This window comes from Vulpes lagopus, chromosome 19, assembly GCF_018345385.1.
Source record: "Vulpes lagopus strain Blue_001 chromosome 19, ASM1834538v1, whole genome shotgun sequence".
NCBI lineage: Eukaryota > Metazoa > Chordata > Mammalia > Carnivora > Canidae > Vulpes > Vulpes lagopus.
The window spans coordinates 27,065,310-27,085,651 of NC_054842.1; the positions used below are offsets into that span (position 1 = coordinate 27,065,310).

The window sequence follows — 20,342 nt, forward strand, 5'->3', positions numbered from 1 at the left end:
AGTCTGAGGTGTGTTCTACACAGTGCCTCAGGGGCTCCTGTTAACTGAACCCCTGTAGCTATAGCAGTAACCTGCTCATGAAGGCACCCTTCACAGGCTTTCTTCTCTTGCTTATTTCCTACCCCTGCTCCCTTGCTCTGTTTCCTGGGACCACTTCCCAAATCAATTACTGGCACTCAGAAACTTACAGGGTTTGGTTTGGAAGAAATCTAGATGAAGTCAGGAAAAAAGCATTGCTTATCCTCGTCTTTAGTAGCCGTGCCTTTTATTTGAACCCCTAGCACCTAGGACTGGAGAATCATATAGTTCACATCCTATCCCGTCAGCTCCAATCCATTGCTTGATTCCCCTCCGTTACAAGCCTTTCTTTGCATGACTCCATTTCTCAAGTGTGTTTCAAAGTCATGAAGTAGTCTGGAGATTACTACCTCCGGACACCAGGACCTAATTTCTTGTGTGAAAGCGTTTACTGGCTAGAGGTGGCTTCCTGAGTTAGGCAAGTGGACTGTGAAAGGTAATTTGGAGTGGGGATAATAAACAGGCTCAATTCAGTTGCTTAAAATCCAGGTGGCTACTTTTGAAGATGAGCCCCTTTCCTTCCTAATTGGTTCTATCCAATGGATAACTTGAAATGGCCCCTTGGTAGCTTAACTCTTGCAGATGATAAAGTGTCATGGCCTGGCACTGCTCCCCAGAGATCTCTGCTGCTGTTTGCTCAGATGGAGCTGTAAAAGACTTCCTTTGCCCGGAATACAGTACCTATGTGGGATAATTTTAGATGTTATGTGGGTGGACATATTTGGTGTGAATGTGCCTCATCATCCCCTTCTGTTTATAGCAAGTGGTAGTTGTTTCCCTTATGGCCACAAAGCCAAGTTTCCTTTTTAAATTCATTTATTTAAATAAAGGAAAGTGATTCTGTTTAGAAATATAATAATTCAGCTAGTGTTTGGATACTGCAAAATTGTGAGATACTGAGGGTTGGGAGACCATGTCCCAGAATGTGGCTCTAGGCCAGATCTCTCCTGCAGTGAGCATTAAGTGTAGTTGTCCTTTTTGCTAATGTCAACCATTGTTTACGACCTTTAAAATATTTCTTTGAAAGAAGGGTGGGGATTTTCTTTTTATTCCAATAGATATTTTTGGAAACCAAAGCATATTCCTGACTAGCCTGTGTAAGCAAAGCTTTTTAAGCCGGGTAAACTCTGATTGCTTGACTAAATGAGTAACACAAAAATAGACCTTCAAGACTTAGATTGAAATTCCAGGTAATTGTTCCTGGAGGCTGATACTGCTCACTGATGGCCAGCAGCATGTAGGGCTGGTGTGGGTCAGCTGCTGGGTGGTAGTGAGTATTGATTTTTGAAGAACTGTGCTATAAATGAAAGGAAAGCTCAGAGCCTCACTCCTGGTGCCATCTACCTACCACTCCTGCCTGGGAACATTTACGGGAACATATTTATTTTTACATATCAATGGTGTATTTTTGAGGTACTTGATTAAGTATTATGGTTTCAGCCCCAGGAAACACCACTGCAGTTTATAAATAGTTCAGGGGTGTACAAGGTTCCTGGAATTAGAGCCATATTTTTATTTTTATGTACCTTGTATATTCACCTTTTTTTTTTTTAAAGACCAGCTCTTACTCAAATATGCCCACTGTTTTTTTCCCCCAAAACACCTTTGTATGAATCTCTAGAAATGTCTACAATGTCTTCACAAACACATGACTGTACAAACTGATCCCAGATAACAGTTATTCATTATATGCCAGATTCAAAACCCATTCCCCACTGGAAGCTCAACCTTTGCGTCCATGTCATTTTCAAGGCTCCCTAATTTATAAGCTGGAATCAGGTTTTATTATTTGGCAACAGTGCAATCTAGCAGAGTTTACCTTTGATATCATTTCTTAAGGCTCGTAAAAGATTCCACTAGACGCAATGAGGCAGGTTTTTAGCACTAATTTGACCTCTACTCTCATGCCTCTTTTACCAATCCCAACAGAAATGGAGATCCTCACCCTTTTCAACAAACCGAAGAGCCAGCAGAAGTGCCGGCAATACTATCCCGTCAGCATTCCTCTCCGAGTCTCCAAGAATGGCCAGACGGTGAGCAGTTTGGACGCCAACTGGTTGGAGCACATGAGTGACCACTTCCGGAAAGGAGGCATGCTGGTGAATGCAGTCTTCTACCTTGGCATGGTCAATGGTATGGAAGTTACAAACCTTGGGCAAGCCCTCATGAACTCTGCTTTCTGCTTCTCTTTTCCTCTTAGCCCGACTTCAGAGCCTGCCCCATTCAGAAAGCCCCACAGCCATTGAACTCGTTGTGTTTGATTTCTAATTAACACGTTTTGAGGAATTGTCTGCAAAATCCACCACCTCTCCTGCCTAAACCTCTCTAGGAGTCAGCCCAGTATCTTCTAAAATGACAGAGGAGGGGAAGTGATTCTGTGTTTTTGATGATAGTCTCAATCCATGTTGCTTTAAAGGCTTTAAAAAGATTATTCCCCGTTTGTTAATTACCCCCTGGGATCATGCTGCTCCGAAAGTGCAAATTGTTTGTAGACAGTATTACAGTTGGATGTAGCAGTAGCAGCACCTTAGAATTAACCCCAGAGAAGTCAGTTGAACTACCTAGTTTCTATAAGCTCTGTGGAGACACACACACTGTTTCTGGGTCTCATGGCACCCAGTACCCCCTCCCCAATAATGAGTTATCTCTGGGGGTTGCTGCATGGAGTAGGACTATTGATGACCACTCTTCTAAAGCAGAGAGTGTGCCCACAGCGGGGTGGGGGTGGGGGGATGCGTCAGGCAAAGAAAGGGTTTGGGCTTAACACAAAGGCAAGTTGAGTCACTCCCTGCCATCAGAGCTGGGAGGCAGTTTGGGGAGTGAGGCCAACATGCCAGCATGTAAGGATCCTGAGGGCTGCCAGTCAGCAGGATTCCTAAGTGAAAGGTAACACTAAATTTGTTAATCCCAGCAAAACCTGGTGGGGGGCATTGACAGCACCGTGTCTTGGTTGTTGAACAGTTTTCTCTCCAAGAATTAGCCGAGTCAGGAACAGAGTTTGGATTCTACATTATTTGCAGTCCTTGAAATGCCAGCAAATATCTGCAGAAGAGACATCAGTCTTAGTTCTGAATGTGTGCTTTAAATCATCTGAAGCCTTGGAACATTGTACGGCACAGCCAGGTCTTAATTTTGGAAATGAGTCCCTTGTTCCTATCTAAATATCAGTATATAATTTAAAATATTAATACAATAGCAGAAGGTAGTATATAGCATGAGGGGCCAGAACCATTTGTAGAATGGATGAATGACATAAGAAAGGTGGCTGGCTCATTAAGAATACACCTCAAGCAGCCCTGTCCAACAGAACTTTCGGCGATGATGGGAAAGTTCTGTCTCTGTGCTGTCCAGGATGGTAGTCACCAGCTATACATGGTTGTTGACCACTTCAAATGTGGCCAGTATGACTGAGGAACTGAATTTAAAATGTTATATAATGTTCACTAATTTAAATTTAAATTACTATATGTGCTTATTGGCTAGTAGTATCTTAGTGCAGTTCTAGAGTATATTATTTCATTAATACAACTAATGAAGAATCGATTTGGTTCTCTGGTGGCAAGGTTGGTAACCTCCCTCTATACAAGGAGGCTTTCCCTGGGTGATTGCAAAGGTCCTGGAAGCCAGAAAACATCACAGTCTGTTTTGAAATGCACCATAAGACACCAAGTGGCATCTACTTGGGGCAGATGTTTACAGCCCTGATCCATTGGCGTTAGGGAAGGCCAGGGAGGAGCCCTTCGCCTCCTGCTTCCTGCAGAGACACCCCATCACCCATCTTGGGTTGTGCTAATGACCCCTTTTATCTGCTCTTAGGCCTGTAGAGGCTCTCTGTGGCCATACATCTGTTTAAATTTCTCCTTTGGAAACTGATGGTTAGTTGTCCTAACACCTTGAAGATGTTCAGTGAGGCACTCAAGGTAGCAGCTACACAGGCAGCCTCACTTTGGAGAATTCGGGTGTCAAAAGAGAAACTTTCTTTGGTCCTGCTGACCAGCATGTCTGGGGCAAACTGAGGACACCTTGAAAGTTCACAACGCCATTAATCATCTTTTGGGCCATTGTGGCTTTGGCAATCAAGACAGCTCCCTACTTCCTCCTACCCCATTCTCTGACCCTGAGTCCAAAAATACAGATAATTCATGCAGTTTTTTTCTTCAGATTTGACTTGAGTATTTGAAATGCTGTTGACTGGGTGACAGGCACTGAGGGGGGCACTTGACAGGATGAGCACTGGGTGTTACACTATATGTTGGCAAATCGAACTCCAATAGAAAAATATATATATATAAACAAAAAAATGAAATGCTGTTATATCGTCCCTTGGCTTTAGCTGCTTTAAATCCAACCTTCCTGCCTTGAAGACAGAACATGAAATTTCCCCTGGCAACTGCAACTGTGCAAGCTGAGCCCCAAGCCTCTGACATGTCTATGGCTTCAGTACAGCTGCATGGCTTGTCTCAGGGATGGCAAAATTCTCAGAACAAAATTTATTTAAACCTACTCAAAATTCAAATGCAATTTCACCCTGTATGCTTCTGATGGGAGGGGAATGTGACTTGGGAGTAATACTCAGTGGGTTAGGGTGTTTCTGCTCTGGAAAAGCCCAAGGTTTCCATTGGCCAGGGATAAAATATACATATGCTCTTTTCCCAGAATTAAAAAAAAAAAAGGGCAAGCTAATCATAATTATAAAAAGGAACCTATTTCTAATAAGGTAATTAGTGTTCTTACAAGTAAAGCTGGCAGAGCTAGAAGCATATCTTTAAGCTGTTTGCCATCTGGAAAAACACCAGTCTTGATTCTTAAATAGATATTTATACTCTGAGATATTTTCCACAGAGTCGTAAAACTCTTGAGAACTTTGTCCCATAAACAGGGTGATGTTTTAGCCTGAATTATTCAGTTAAGACTCCAGCTTCTGTTTTCAAGTCTTTGCCCACCCATGGACATGGAAAGACTTGAGTGGTCCTCAAGTTTGGGACTTGCTCAGTCTCTAGAGCTTCTCTCCTGGAATCATTTATTAAGCTTTAGAAGGACCAGGTGTCTTGGGCTGGGGAAGCTGTGCCCTTGAGGCCTGGCAAGCCAACGTACAGATAAAAATGAAGCATAATGATGATAAAAGACACCTAGCAATCACTCTGTGCTTGTGCTGGTCTAAGCAGTTCAAGCATAGGAACTCATTTACTCCCCACAACTCAATGAGGCAGATACTGTTATTATCCCTGTTATATATCTGTGGAAACTGAGGTACAGACTGGTTAAGTCATTGCTAATGTTATCAGTTAGTAAGTGGCAGGAGAGTAGTAGGAAGAAAGAAGGGTAAGGGGAGGGAAAAGCCATGTGAGGAGGGAGTAAAGGAGGTGACCATGTTGGCAAGAGGTTTAGGCTCCCAGTGAGGCCTTGGGTGGCTTTTGGGAAGGAAGGGAGCTCCAGAGTCACCTTTAGGGAAGTAGCAGGACCTGGGTTGCTAGCCACTGGTGTGGATGCATACAGGGGTGGGTCGGACAGTAGGGCAGATAGGTACAAAGAAACACCACCCACTGAAACAAATGTCAGAATCTGTGCTTCCAGAGGGTGGCAGAAGCTGGGAGGGGAATCCTTCTGCTGTTGATAAGGAGTTGGGTGAGTATTCTCAAGGGTAAGGGCAAGGTAGAGCCGGGTGCCCACCATCTGAAGACCCACTCAGGAGCCTGATTTCTCATCAAGGGCCTCCAGGCCTACAGAATCTGTGCTGCCATCACAGGCCACCGATGCTACTGCTGCCACCATCAACTTTCCTTGCCTGCCCTGGTCCTCCCTTTGTCCCCTGGCTGACCCTGTCCTTGCTCTGCATTCCGTATTCTACCCTTGCCCTATCCTTATCTCCCTGACCTCACCCTTGCGCTATACTCTCTTGGCCCGTCCTAATTCTCCTCCCTCCAGCTCCCCTGGCCCTCCTGTCACCCTCTCCTAGCTCTATACTCCTGACATCTCTGGCAGTATCATCCTTATCCAGTCTACATTCAGATGTTTCCAGTTGTTTCAAAAATGTCCTTTGCAGCAAGTGGTTCAGACCAGAACCCAGTCCACCAATATGCACTGCATGTGGTGACCATGGCCTCACTTCTCTTTGACCTAAAAGAGTCATTTTTTATGACCCTTGCTGCTTGAAATAAATCCGGCCTCTTACCCTGCAGAATGTCTTGCATTATTTGTCTGGTTGGTACTTCATGATGTCATTTACCTAATTCTCTAGCCTCTCTATTCTGTAAACTGGAATTTAGTTCTACAGCCTTGATAAATTAAGCACCATGACTACAGCACCTTCCAGATGATGTTGAGTTTTACATGTTGCATCTCATTAAGAGATGACACTTGATATTTATATCATCTTTTTTGATGCCTAGCATGACCTACATTACTTTATATTTGCAAAATATACATGTATATATTTCAAATAAAATACACAGAGATACATATTTTACACAGGCGTACTTAAAAACCCCTGGGCGTGTTCTGCATCCTCTACTTCTTAGTATCCCAGTGTTTGTATACTGTATGCAGTATACAGAAGATGACCGATAAAGGTTTTTGGATGATGCTAAGTAATGCCAATGGAGGTGAGGGGAGAAGCTGGTGTTAGGGTGTGTATCACAGGAACCTGGGGAGTTGAAGAGCTAGATGTGGGCGGAATGGAAAGGAAGGGAGATGAGGCAGTTCCAGGTGCTTCCAGCAGCCACTCCCTTGGAACACCGCCATCTCTGGGAATGTTTGGACTGTTGATTACAGACATGGCTTCTGTTTCAGAGGAGCCACTTGTGAAGGGTAGAGGTCACTTACACCATAAATGCATTTTCCTTTGTATCCCTAGCACATCTTCAAATGAACTTTTTAATGCAGTATCACACACATACAGAAAACTATGCACATTGTAAAGATAATAGCCCAGTAGATTTTCACAAAGTGAATATATCTGTGTAACAAGTACCAGGTCAAGAAATAGAAGATACCAGTCCCCTTGAAGCCCTCTTCATAGTCCCTATCCCCAGAGGGTGACTGTAGTCCCAGTTAGAAACACTGTAGATTAGTTGTAAACTTTTGATGAATGGAGTATATGAATGAATCCCCTTGTCGTGTTTGGTTTCTTTTGCTCATTATATGTGTGAGATTCATCCACATTTTTACATGTAATTATAGATCATTTTTTTCTCATTGCTATACACCATCTCTTGTGTCAATATGTACAACTGATCCACTTCCAAGTATATTTTCATTTTTTCCTTTTGCTCCATGTAGGAAGGTGTGGCATCTGCACAGATTTGGCCCCAAACTGAAGCCCTAAGGCCAGTCTCACTGTGATCCCACTAAAACGCCAGGTGTGGAGTATGGCATAGTAGTCAGGTAACTCCATAAGGCTAGGAACCTGGGCTGGAACCCCAGTGCCCGGCACAGAATGGTAGCTCAGTAAATATTCATTAGTGATTGAAAGGGTATAGGCTTTGGGATCAAACAAACCACATTTTAGATCTAGGTTGGCCCTTGCATTCATTCCATTTGAACATGGACACGTGTTTTAACTTCTGCAGCCTCCATTCACTCACTCACCAAAAAGTAATGACTAGCCTTGCAGATCTGGGGGAAGGATTCAGTGGGAAACTATTAACTGTGCCTGGCCCATGTGCCTCACATCCAGCAAGCATTAGATCAGAGCGTTTCCTCCCCATCTGGTTGGTTAAATGGCTCTGAACTTGCAGGCTCACCTTGCTGTAACTGAAGCGAGGTAATACCTCCTCTAGATCACTAACCACTTCAAAGTTAGAAAACAGGAGTGAAGACAGGCCAAGAGTAGCCATGAGTGCTTGGGAAGTAGAAGGCAGTAGGTCTACCCACTCTTTTGATAATATCAATTAAGCATCATATGCTTGGGGAGCAACGTGGCACCATGACCTAGGATTGGCTTCACAGTGATTACATTTATGGTGAGGTTACAGGTAGGGATGAAAGTACATGCAATTATGGTTATACAGTTGTCATGTGCCATTCCTGGCACCAAGATGTTGCTGTGAGCACCGCACAGCCTCTGATGGGGAGAACGGGCGGGCTCTCAGAGACCCAAGGAAATCTGTTAGGCCAGCTACCCCAGTGGGAACAGTTTAATACAGCCTAGCTTGTTAAAAGGAGAATGGTAACTTTTTATTTCATCCCGCAAAATTAGACCACATACTTGTCACTGTGTGCATATTTCCAGCTGGACTTTGGAGAACACCATGAGTATAAGCCCAAAGTTTAGCTTGCTAGGTCTCAGAGGTTGCAGGGAAAGAGCAGTGGCCCCCTAGAATTTATCTCTTGGAATAATAGGGCAAATCTCCATTTCGCACATCCTTCTCGTAAATCATAAGCTTGGAATGTTAAGGTGGCCTTTTGCCAAAAGATTGGCATCAAATATTTATACAATATCAGGGCAAATAGCTCTCTGTGCACAGTAGGGAAGCATCTTTACTTTAATAAAAAATGCAGTGATAATGGAGTGTTTTCCATAGATGTAGGGCGATTTAACCTTTTACATTGGGAGCCTTCACTCTAAGCTAGACCTATTTATACCTAGCCTGGCACACATTGCAGCAAGGCTGAGCCAAGAAGGTAATGAGAAGATGGGGAGTGGACGAGGCCGTCAAAACAAGGGGCTCTTTAAAAGCCCAGCTGTCTGCTCTCTGTGGTTCATTGACCTTTTTGCTGTTACAGATGATCAAATTTTGACAGCCATTCTGAACTTTTGCTTCATAGTTAAGTGAATCAGCATTCTGTATTCAGAATCGCAGAGTAGCTGGCTGAGAGCTGGAAAGCAGACAGTGGATGAGGTGGTATAAACAAGGACCTGGTTTATACCTACTTCACAACCCAGGTCTGGCCATACCTCTTCCCACTGACCACACAGTCCTCCTTCCGGGCCTGTGACCTGGGAGGAAGGAGGGAAAGTCTGGCTGACTGGCAGTGTCTTCTTCCTCCTTCTGGACTCCAGCTCAGCCATACAGTGCTCTTGGCAGGCTAAATACACATCATCATGGTTATGTCAGATCAGGTTCTTTAGTCAGTCAAAGCACATGGTAGGCACATTTTAAGGGCTTGCAGGTTTTCCATTGAGATTTGTACGTAAAGACTTTGGAAATTGGAGATAAACTCTTTTGGTAGAAGCCTTGTGGGAATTTGTGGTGTGTTAGTATAATCCTGGTGGAATCATTGAGTCCCTTCTGGTCTTGAGAATCCCCAGGTCAGGACTTAGGAAGCTTTATTCAAAGCAATTCTCTAGGGCATCCCTACTGTGCCAGGAGCTCCAGCTAGATCTTTGTTACTCAGAACTTTAAAAATCAGCTTGACTCTGGTCCATCTTATCCTGAAGCCCCAAATACTTGTAATGTGATTCAGCTGAAAAGCAGCCCTGTTCTTCCCTGGTTACCTCTGTAAAATATCTCTCAGGAGGGAATCAAGCAAACACTTGGAGAAAACTTTATAATAGAGCAGATAAGAGAGGCAAGCTTAGTACTTTTGCCAAAGCTGTTTAATAACAGACTCTCAGTTTAGGAAACAAAGGAGAAACCGGAGCATGCAGTTGATTAACTTACATTGATCTTACTTGAAATGGAGTATTATCTTGTCAGATTGGAATAGTATCTGGATAATGCTACCGTGCTACAGGAATGACTCTCATAGCTGTGGTTTTTTGAGCTGGCCAGGCCGTTCTGTCATTCTGAAATAATCAAGAATACCCCCAAGCCAACCAAAAGTACACGAGTCTCATCTTTCTTAGGTTTAGGTTGGACATTGTATCAGTCACTATTGCCATAATAATGCTGTGTAACAAACCACTCCAGCATCATTGGCTTAAAACAGTAATAACTTATTCTCGAGTATTTGTGGGTTGGCCCAAGCAACCCCATGAAGCATTTCTGCTGACCTCAGCTGGGCTCACTCTCAGGTTTGTGGGTCAGCTGGTCTCATTTGAGATCCACTGGGGCATCTCTGTTCCATGTGTCTTTCAGCTTCTTGGAACCAATGGGCTAGCTGAGCATGTCCTCTCAAAGTGGTGGCAAAGATAGAAGAGGTTAAGCTCAACCACACAAGTGCCTGCCAAGCACCTGTTGCATCATACCTGCTAATATGCCATTGGCCAGACAAGTCACATGGATAAGTCCCAAGTTGTCTGGTCTCCCCATCAGTTCTCTTAGTCTTGACTTTCTTCTCTTATGATTTCACCATTCTTGTGGTCCTTGGCTGCTCCTCATTCACTGTGCCTTTCTACTACTCCAGCTCTGTCCTCTACCCAGAACTCTCAAACCCTAAAGATCCATAAGGCTTCCTTGCTTAATTAAATTCCTATTGCTACTCAAAAGGAGAGACATGCCCTGGACACCTCTTCCAAAAATAGCCAACCACTGCCTCCACTTTCACTCTCTCCCCTTAGCCTACTTTATATATTTATAGCCTTTATTACCTCTGACATTATGTTATTGACTCCCTCCCTCACTGCAAGGTAAGCTCTGTGGGGCATAGACTTCATTTGTCCTTCTGCCTGCAAGATCTCTGGTGACCACAGGAGTATCTTACATGAGATTGATGCTAGGTAAGCATTGGAATGAATGAATGAGCCGCTAGGAAAGGTTTTCAGTATAAGTTTGAATTCTTCCAGTAACACAGTGCTCACTCTTCTGAGTTTTATCTACCAGTTTTTAGACTACTCTAAGGAGGTTCTACTTATATTGTACTAAAATTCTCTCCCCGTAGTTCCTAAAACTTTTTGATCCTAGTTCTGTCTTCAAGAGCCATGTGGAGGACAGAAAAAGAAAATTATTGTGTGTGTGTGTTATCTGTTACTTGTATTATGTTTGTGTTAACTCTTCATCTTGTAGAAAAGGATTAAAAAAATTAAAATTATACTTCAGCCTGCCACTCATACCTGCTACTAGATTTTATGTGTTCCCTTAAAGTTTGTCTGTCTAATCCTTTTTAACATAAAAATTCGCATACAGCTCATACTGTAGTCTTGTATCTTGTTTTTTTTTTTCTTTATAACATTGTCTCTAAGGATTTTTCTGAATCATTAAATTCCCATGATTCTTTTGTGACCACATAGTATTTAATTGTATGAAAGTCTCCTGCCTTACTTAACTATTTGTCTATGGTTTAATATTTGCATTGTTGAGCATTTAGATTATGTTTTTTAAATTAAACATTTTTTTAAAATTTAGATAAAGCACATGAGTGGGAGGGGCAGAGGAAGAGGGAGAGAGAATCTCAGTCAGACTCTATGCTGAGAATGGAGCCTGACATGGAGCTTGATCTCGGAACTCTGGGATCATGACCTGAGCTGAAACCAATAGTCAGACACTTAACTAGCCGAGCCACCCAGGAGCCCCTAGATTATGTTTTCAAGTAATTTTATAAGTATTCCTTGTAGATAAATATTTGATGGCTTTAGTGGTTATTATCATAAAATAGACTGAAAGAGGTAAGATTTCTGGGTCAAAGAGGATGGACTTTTCTGTTTTAGGCTCTTGAGACCTTGTGAAATCGCTCTCCAGAAAGATCGTGCAGTTAAAATTCCCTTAAGCACTGTAAGCTTTTTATACACATATAAAGAATGTTAAGCGTAGCCATTTATTTATTTGTCTTTTTTGTTGCAAATAATTTTCTCACTTAATGGCCTTTCGATTTTGTTTATGATGTCTACTGGAAGACAGAAGCTAAATATTTGTTAAGTATTTACATCTGCCAGTCTTGTTTTTTGTGGCTTCTTGAAAATGCTGGCAATTCCTGAACTCGTGTGATTCAAAGGATTTTCTGAATTTACCTCCCTTTCTGATAAAATAAAATTTCAAAAAATTGTATTATTATGTGAATTATTCTTTTAAAATAAAAATAGTATATCATTAAATATATTTCTGCGTGTATTGCCATAATAAAATACCACAGACTGGATGGCTTAGATAATAGACATTTATTTCTCATGGTTCAGAAGGCTAGATGTCCACAGCTAAGGTGCTGGCTAAGCACATTAAATTGAACCTAATTCAGTTTTTGTTTGGGCGTATCTTCCTAATGTGTAGACAGCCACCCTCCCTCTCTAGGTCCTCATCTGGCCTTCCCTCCATGCAAGGAGAAGGGAGGAAGGCACACTGGTGTCTTCCTCTTCTGGTAAGGACATCAGCCTTATCAGATTAGGGCACACCCTGATGACCTCATTTAACTTTCATTAACTGTCTTAGTGGCCCTATCTCCAAATACAGTCACTTTGGAAGTTAGTGCTTTGAATATGAATTTAGAGTGAGGAGAGATACAGTTCAGTACATAGCAGTGTGATTGATTTTGTTGAACAGAATCTAGGGTCCAGGAGTCATTCTATATCCATAATCCCATTTCACAGATAAGAGACCAAACCTCTGAAAGGGATCACATCACTTTTCATGATAGGGCATGGATCCAAGCCACCTGCTTCTCTCTCCAAGACCTCTTTCCCACAATCTCTTATCTAAATGAATTTAGGGCATTTAGGAGCCATTAAGAAAAGGGAAGGGGCAGATAGCACCTATCTTAATGATTCCTGCTGTGGTAGGGACCTTGTTATTCTCTTTATACTCTCATTGTGTAAGACCATGAATCCTTCTTGAATCTTGTTATCTGTTTAATACTTTTGTGGAATTGTATGGAACTCAGACCCTGGGATACCGACCAGAGCAATGCCCGAGGAAACATTTTCAGTGGTAAATCCTTTGTGAAAATTCCCCTTTCCCTCAAATTCTGCTTCTTGACAAGAGCTAGCTAAAGTGTTGTCTGTTCAGCTGCCCACATCGTGAGGAACTCCCAAGAATGAGCGCATATAGAATGCATCCGCCAAGCTCAGATCAGGTGTGTTCTATCTCTCCCCCTTTAAAAAAAAATCCTTTCACCTAAATATAGTTTTCTTCTAAAAACTGTCTCTAAATGACTGTGTTTTACCCTGAATAAGTTCACCCCAGTGCATCCTGACGCTGGAGCGTGAAGAAGAAGGTAAAGCGTGAAATCAAATGGTGATTGCTAACAATGAAATTTGGGCTCATAAAATCAAGGATATTATTCAAAACTGCGAGGTAAATTAGTCTCATTCATTCTGATGGGGCTAGACTCTATGGCTGTGTGTGCCTTCTTTAATTAACATGCTGAAAAGATGTTCTGATTGGGATTATTAATGAATGCAGTGAAAATTTTCGCTGCTTGTAAGGCTTCTGCCACAGACGGTTTACAGAACTCTCCCCCCCCCCCCCGCCTTTTTCTTTTTCCACAGATTCCTTACACAGCCTGACAGATGGAGTATTCATCTTTGAAGCTGTTTCCACAGAAGATAGCAAAACCATGCAGGCCTATGATGCTATTGTTGTCGAACAATGGACAGTCCTGGAAGTAAGTGTGGGATTGGCAGTGGTGCTTCTTTTGTTTGGACAGTGATTGTTTCATCCGCTCGCTGGGTCTGACCATGTCTGTTGCAGATCTTCTCTGAAAGGCAGTTTGACCTGGGTAGACCCTCCAAGGCCCATTTCATACTGCCACACCCTCCAGTTGGGGCCCCACTTTCCCTTTCTGTAGGAAAAACACATGTGTGTGCTGGATCATTGGGTGGAAGGAGATTCTTCTTTCACTAATTTGCCTATAACTGAAAATTCTAAGTGACATAAATGAGGCCTGCACACAGTTTGTGGCTACCATAATAAGGGCATTATTGTTGGAGTTAGACCCTATGGCTCCCTCTGCCAAGTATCCTTAGAAGAAATTTGTGCACGTACACTCATGTACTCTGTGCAGTAAGCCCAGGAGGCAAGCGCATGACTGCCCCTATTTTACAGATGAAGAAACTGAGGCACAGAGGGGTTAGGTCCCTGACCCAAGGTTTCACAGTAAGTGCTGAGGGATGTCTTTGAGAAATATTGACCCACGAAGCCACCAAACTGCTGTGGGCAGAGGAATTCCTCAAGCCATGTTCCACTGGGACCCTGGAAGAGCTGATTTATTTCTGAGATTTGCCAGTATGTACTTTGAGGAGATTTCTCCCAACTGTAGGGGGATGGGCTTTTCAGACTAGTTGCTTACCCAGCGCATATCTTGGATAAAGGGATAAGTGGTTTGAACATATAGGACTGAATTCTGAACTGATTTCTTGAGTAGAACACAGGGTTGGCATTGCCCTGAGGAGCCTTGCCAAACCGGGCTCTCTATGCCAAAGTAAGACAGATGTGGGTGCAGGTCTCTGTGAGGAGTATAAGGTGCCAGGACCCACCAGACCGTGGGTGCATGCCATGCCCTCGTGCCTTCTGGAACTGCAACCTGATGGCAGGCGACTCCCTTACCTGGTTGCTGGATGGCAGCTGGTGTCCCAAGGGCACTGTTACCCAGTTCTGAGCAGGCGTGAGACTGGCAGTGGAGCTGGTGGGGGCGTGCCTGCATGCGAGCAGTGATGCTTGCAAGTATGAAAGCAAGAGTGCAAAGGAAAACTATAGTAATCAGTGAGACCTAGGAATTCCAAAAACACAGCATTCAGGGCCAGTTAGATTGGGGGCTGAGAGTCCTTAAGGAAAGGTAGGACTCTGGTGATGACCTGGTTTGCTGTCAGGCTCTGTGAGCTCCTCCTGCCTGACTTTGGTCTCAGTGGACCTCTGCTCCCTTCACCAGAAATGGAATGCAAAGGAGGTGAAGCTCCGTATAATGTGGAGAGCCCAACAAGGGCAGGTCAAGACCCTCTCGGCCCAAAGCTTCCTGAATTTAAGATGGGGCCATGCTGCTCATCCAGCCCACCGCATGTGATTGGATAAAATATGACATAACAGAGGTAGCAACTGAGGATCCTAAGGACCCTATTGAAACAGCCCACATGCTTCAACATCCAGTAACTCTGTTTGCTCTATAACACTTGGCTGTAACAGCAAGCCACACATGGTGCTTATATGGAAGGTGCATACATGGAAACAGGTGCATGTATGGAAGTGATCGGCAGGCCACGGGACGTGTGTCACATCTCTTGCTGTCTGCACACTAACATGACTGTTCAGGGAAGGAGGGCATTGCGGTTTCCTCAAGAAAGGGGATTTGATGGCAATGATCCAAAACCTCAAAATGTGGTCCCAGGACCAGCAGTTTTGGCATCACCTAGGAAGTTGCTAGAAATGCAGATTCTGGGACCCCACTCCAGATGAACTGAATCAGAAAGTCTGGGGCCTGCCAATCCCTTTTCACAAGCCCTCCAGGGGATTCTGATCCACAGTTTCAAGAACCAGTCTCTAAAAGAACAGTACAGATGTCTAGTGTGTTGTTTGATGAAAGTCGTGATGGGGGAAAGTACCCCAATGGCTTGGCTTTCTTTAGCCTTTGAAACTAACTGAGACCTTGATGCATAACTGGAATGAATGCATCCTATCTAAAATGTTTGTGGGAGGAAGATAAGGTTACAGCAAATAAGAAATAAGGAAATAAGAACACGATTGTCTTTTTGATTCAGAGATCAATGTTATGGGTTAAGAGCTGAGATCGGGAAAGATTAACATTTACCCAGAAAGTGTTCCTGGATAGGCAAATTGGTTTTCATTGGGTTTATTTGTTAATTTTATTTCTTTCTGAGATGTTTGAACTCTTTTGTCATGACCTCTAATTTTTGTGCATTGATTAATTTAGTGATACTAGTTTTTAGTCGTGTCATCATTGTGCCTTATCTTCTTCTCTCTGCATCCCCCCCGCCCCCGACACACACACATACACACACACACACTCACTGCAGGAATGCTGTGGCTTTTCTCCAGGGATCCTTGGAAATGAGCTAGGGTTTTAAGACTCATGATTGACCCAGTGGTGTGTACCAGCTTGCAAAGCCAGGCCTGTGCATTTCTTCCCAGCTCCATATTCGGTGACAGATTCAGTCAGATTGGTAACTTGAAGTTGGCCACAGTGGAAGTACTGCGCCATGAAAACTGGCAAACCTCAGAAATCAGGGTTTGTTTTTTTCCCCCCCTCAGAACCAGTTGTAAGCATTTAGCAGCACATCACTGGCTAGGCCTTTATTCTATCACACGTCAACATGATAGGCAGGTGTGGCTGGCATCCAGCTAGGCAGAAACACATTTTCTTAATTTTCCTGATGGTGACAAGTGGATTAATGGTTTTGATGTAGGTGTTCGCCAGTTTTCTCTGCACAAGTCTTCAGACTTGTTCTTTTCTCTAGCGCCTTTGGAGTGTTCCCAGATTTCCCACAGTAGAAACAGACCCTTGTCCATTTAGCAGCATCAGCCTCTGATTGCCATCTCTGGAGGATGAAAGGAGGGAAGATCTCTTCTGGACAGACTGTACCCCTTAGCATGTATGGATTTCTCTTCCTCTTTGAAAGCTGGTATAAGCAGACTTAGGGTGAGCTTATAGGTCTCCTCCTCCAGGAAGCCTTTTAAACTCCTTCAGAGTTAAAGACTCTTCTTCTGTGTTTCTATAATTCTCTGTGCATAAGTCTGTCTATTCCTATTATGATCACTGTGATTTCTTTATCCAATTTCCTTCCTTCACGCTGAGTTTCTTGGCTGGGGGTTGGTCATCTCTGTTCTCTAAGGCTTCCAGCAAATGCTTCCTGAATTGGGCTGAAGCCTTTTGGTTCATCCAGCATTACATACACATACATTTCTCAGAATTGAGCTTGGATCATTTGAGAGTTTTAAAACACACAGATATCCAAGTTCTCCCTACCGCGTTTCCTTTTCAAGCCCACCCTTGAGAATCTCTGCCTTAGCAGAACCACCTGTATACAGCTGTGTCCCAGCACGGCCCAGCAGCATCCAGTCCAGGGCAGGTCTTCCCATGGCTCAGCTCTCTGAAGAGGCTCTGTAGGACCACCCCCGCCTGCCCCTACAATCAGCCCCTCTTCTGCTTGCCCCTCCAGGTATGTGGGCATCTGTCCAGCAACCTCAGCTTCCACCCTTGAGACCCCAATGGCGTCCTCTCCTCTCCACCCTTTTGGCATCTTGGAAAGACCTTTTCTGTTCAAGCCCTGGGCAGGTCCCTCTTGGCTCATGGTTGACCCTGCCTTTCTGGCAACCTCTATCCTCTCAGGCAAGCCCATAAACTCCTGGGCTCTGGCCGCAAAACATTTCTGACCAGCTTTTTCCCTTTTCTCACAGTTGGGACTGTCCTGCTGCTTTTTGCCTCCTTACTCCTGTGCAGATTGGTAGCCTCAGTGGCATGTACAGATGTGCCGTTCTCATTTAGCCACAGCTTCCTGACTTCCCTGTCCACCTGTGCACATGTATGCTTTCATGAGAAAGCCTACCTAGCTCTTCACAGTTCTGCAGACACTGCAATATGTTGGAAAGAGAATTTAGAGTCTGGCCTGGCAATCCATCCTGGTTCTCTAATTACCAGCCGGCTGACTGAATATATGAAAAGTAAATCATCCCCTCTTTGTTTATCCATCTTTCAGTTGTATGAGTGGAGATACTGTTAACCTCTCAAAGTTGAGAATGAAAGAAAATAATATGTTAAAAAGTTGTGAGTGTAGTACTTGGCATATAGTAAGCAAATAGCACTTTCTTTTATTGGTCACCGAGGGTCATCAACTAGAAAGATCCTCTCCCTGTTGCCTTGATCTTGTTCTGAAAGCACAGCTGAGGTTGGCTAGAGAAAGTATGGAGCCAAACACATTGCATTTTTCTCAGTTGGAAGCCTGTGGCCTAAATTAAAGGCAGTTGTGAGTAGTATGATAAAAGTCCATCCATAGAACATTTTTTTTGAAGATTTTATTTATTTATTCATGAGAGACACACAGAGAGAGAGAGAGAGAGAGGCAGAGACACAGGCATAGGGAGGAGCAGGCTCCATGCAGTGAGCCCGACGTGAGACTCAATCCCGGGTCTCAAGGATCACACCCTGGACTGAAAGCGGCGCTAAACCGCTGAGCCACTGGGGCTGCCCCATCCATAGAACATTTGTAATAGGTATTCTTTTTATCTTCTTTTTTTCCCAAAGATTTTATTTATTTATTTATTTATTTGGGAGGGAGAAAGAGAGCATGAGCAGTAGGGAGAAGGAGGCTCTCCACTGAGCAGGGAGCCTGACTTGGGGCTCAATCCCAGGACCCCGGGATCATGACCTGAGCTGAAGACAGACGCTTAACCAACTGAGCCACACAAGAGCCCATTTTGTTTTTGTTTTTTCAAATTTTTATTTATTTATGATAGTCACAGAGAGAGCGAGAGAGAGAGGCAGAGACATAGGCAGACGGAGAAGCAGGCTCCATGCACCGGGAGCCCGACGTGGGATTCAATCCCGGGTCTCCAGGATCGCGCCCTGGGCCAAAGGCAGGCGCTAAACCACTGCGCCACCCAGGGATCCCCAGGAGCCCATTTTGTTTACCATCTTGGTGTTTACAATCCAGAGTGTGAGCCGAAAGGGTCCTTCTTTGAAAGGAAAAGGGAAACTACATAGATGAGTAGGTCAAGAGTAAGAGCTGGAAGGACAGAGGCAGGGACCCTCTTCTGCATACCCTCAGCCTGACGGCCTGTCACTGCTGTGGACACCATCAGGTGCCCCTTGAGGCCGTCTTCATCCCTCTCCCTGATCCCTTCTAGCTCATTGGTGCTTCTTGCGAAATTTGCTGCCAGAACTGACCACCAGATAACAGTAAAAGCACTTTTGGCGGATGTAGTTGGCATGGTGTTTGGCCAGTTAGTTGATAAAAGTTAAAAAGAACCAAAGGAAATCATATCCCTATCTTGCACATATATTTAAATGTAAGATATATAAGTACACATATATTTGCCAATCTTTAGAGTTTGAGGTCTGCTGATTGGAACTCCATCTTTCTTTTTAAATATATTTTTTAAAGACTTTTATTTATTTATTCATGAGAGACCTGAGAGACGGGGGGAGGGTTGCAGAGACACAGGCAGAGGGAGAAGCAGGCTTCTTGCAGGGAGCCCGATGTGGGACTCCATCCCGGGACTCTGGGATCACACCCTGGGCTGAAGGCAGGCACCCAACTGCTGAGCCACCCAGGGATCCCCCCACTTCATCTTTCTTCTGTAAACCACACCCAGTGTGACTTTGTCAGTGTCCTGGGTCAGTTTCTTAGAAGTCTAGGAAAGGCATCACACTGCAGAATCCTTCTTTTCATAATTTTGTCTTAATCTTTTCCAGCCCCCCCCCAACTTCTAATTCAGCCACAGTTGTTATGTTTAAGTAACTGTACTTTGTCAAGTCTTTAAAGCATTCTACTTAGTTTCCCTAGAAATAACTTCTTTCACCCTCACCATCAGTTTAAGTAATTTAACTGAAGACATGCAATTATGATGATGAACTTAACTGGCCTACACAGGTCTGGGAACACATGGGAGTCAGCCTGCTGTGCTCTGCTCAGCTGCTGGGACCAGGGTTGGGGGTGGGGTGGCATGAGCAGCCTGGAGAGCAGCCTGCCACCTGTGAGCACTTGGTCCCCCGACAGCTGGACCCGAGCTTCTGCTAGTCAAGCGGGAGGTTGGATGGGCTTTGCAGGCAGCCATGACAGACTGTGCCATGTGAGGTGGCATGTAGTCAGCTCTCCCCATCCGCTCCCTGTGCATTCAGTCTGTTGTTGAACTGACTCCCAGTTCATCTTATCCTATTAATTTCTGCCCATTTTCCCAGCCTGTGGAGACATTTTAGATCATGGTTATATTGTCCTGCATTTTTGGAGAATCATCTCAACTTTGGCTTCTCTGAAGGTTTCATATGTAGGATGGCTTCTTTCCAATCCAATGTCAAATACAACTAGATGGAGGACATGGCCCTTTGGCACGCTGGGGGCATCTCTCCTCTAGTCTCTAACATGATGCCCAACCCCTTTGCCAAGGTTTCAGATGGTCCTCTTGTTCCACCTACCATGTCACCATTATCGTTCAAAGAATCACGAGAGGCTCAGTGGGATGCATTTCTGTAACTGACATCTACTCTGGGCCATGCCCCGACCCAACTCGTCCCCTAACCTGCCCCACAACACACCGGTCCCACTTGTCCACAAATGTCTGTATTTTTAAGGCTTCTAGGGATCCATCTTTTGTTTCTAGGGGCTCCCAGCCATCTCTTGAACAATCCACACAGGATTTGCCAGGGAGTAACATCAATTTCTATGGTATCTAGCATCCACCACCTTCTGCTGTGACAAGGGAGCCAATATTTATCCTTATTAAACCATCTGGCATTCTTTTCATTGCCACCGTTTCTCTAGGATAATTACTTTGGTTCTGAGATCATAG

At 44.1% G+C, this 20,342-nt stretch overlaps 1 protein-coding gene across 2 annotated transcripts in view; it reads left to right on the forward strand.

Moving 5' to 3' along the window:
* RFTN1 (raftlin, lipid raft linker 1) overlaps positions 1 to 20,342 on the forward strand; it is a 198,097-nt gene that overhangs the window by 146,635 nt on the left and 31,120 nt on the right. For both annotated transcript variants that reach the window (XM_041734082.1, XM_041734081.1), the window contains exons 6-7: positions 2,008 to 2,211; positions 13,376 to 13,491. In XM_041734082.1, coding sequence (XP_041590016.1) covers positions 2,008 to 2,211; positions 13,376 to 13,491 — 320 coding nt within the window. The remainder of the gene's footprint in view (positions 1 to 2,007; positions 2,212 to 13,375; positions 13,492 to 20,342) is intronic.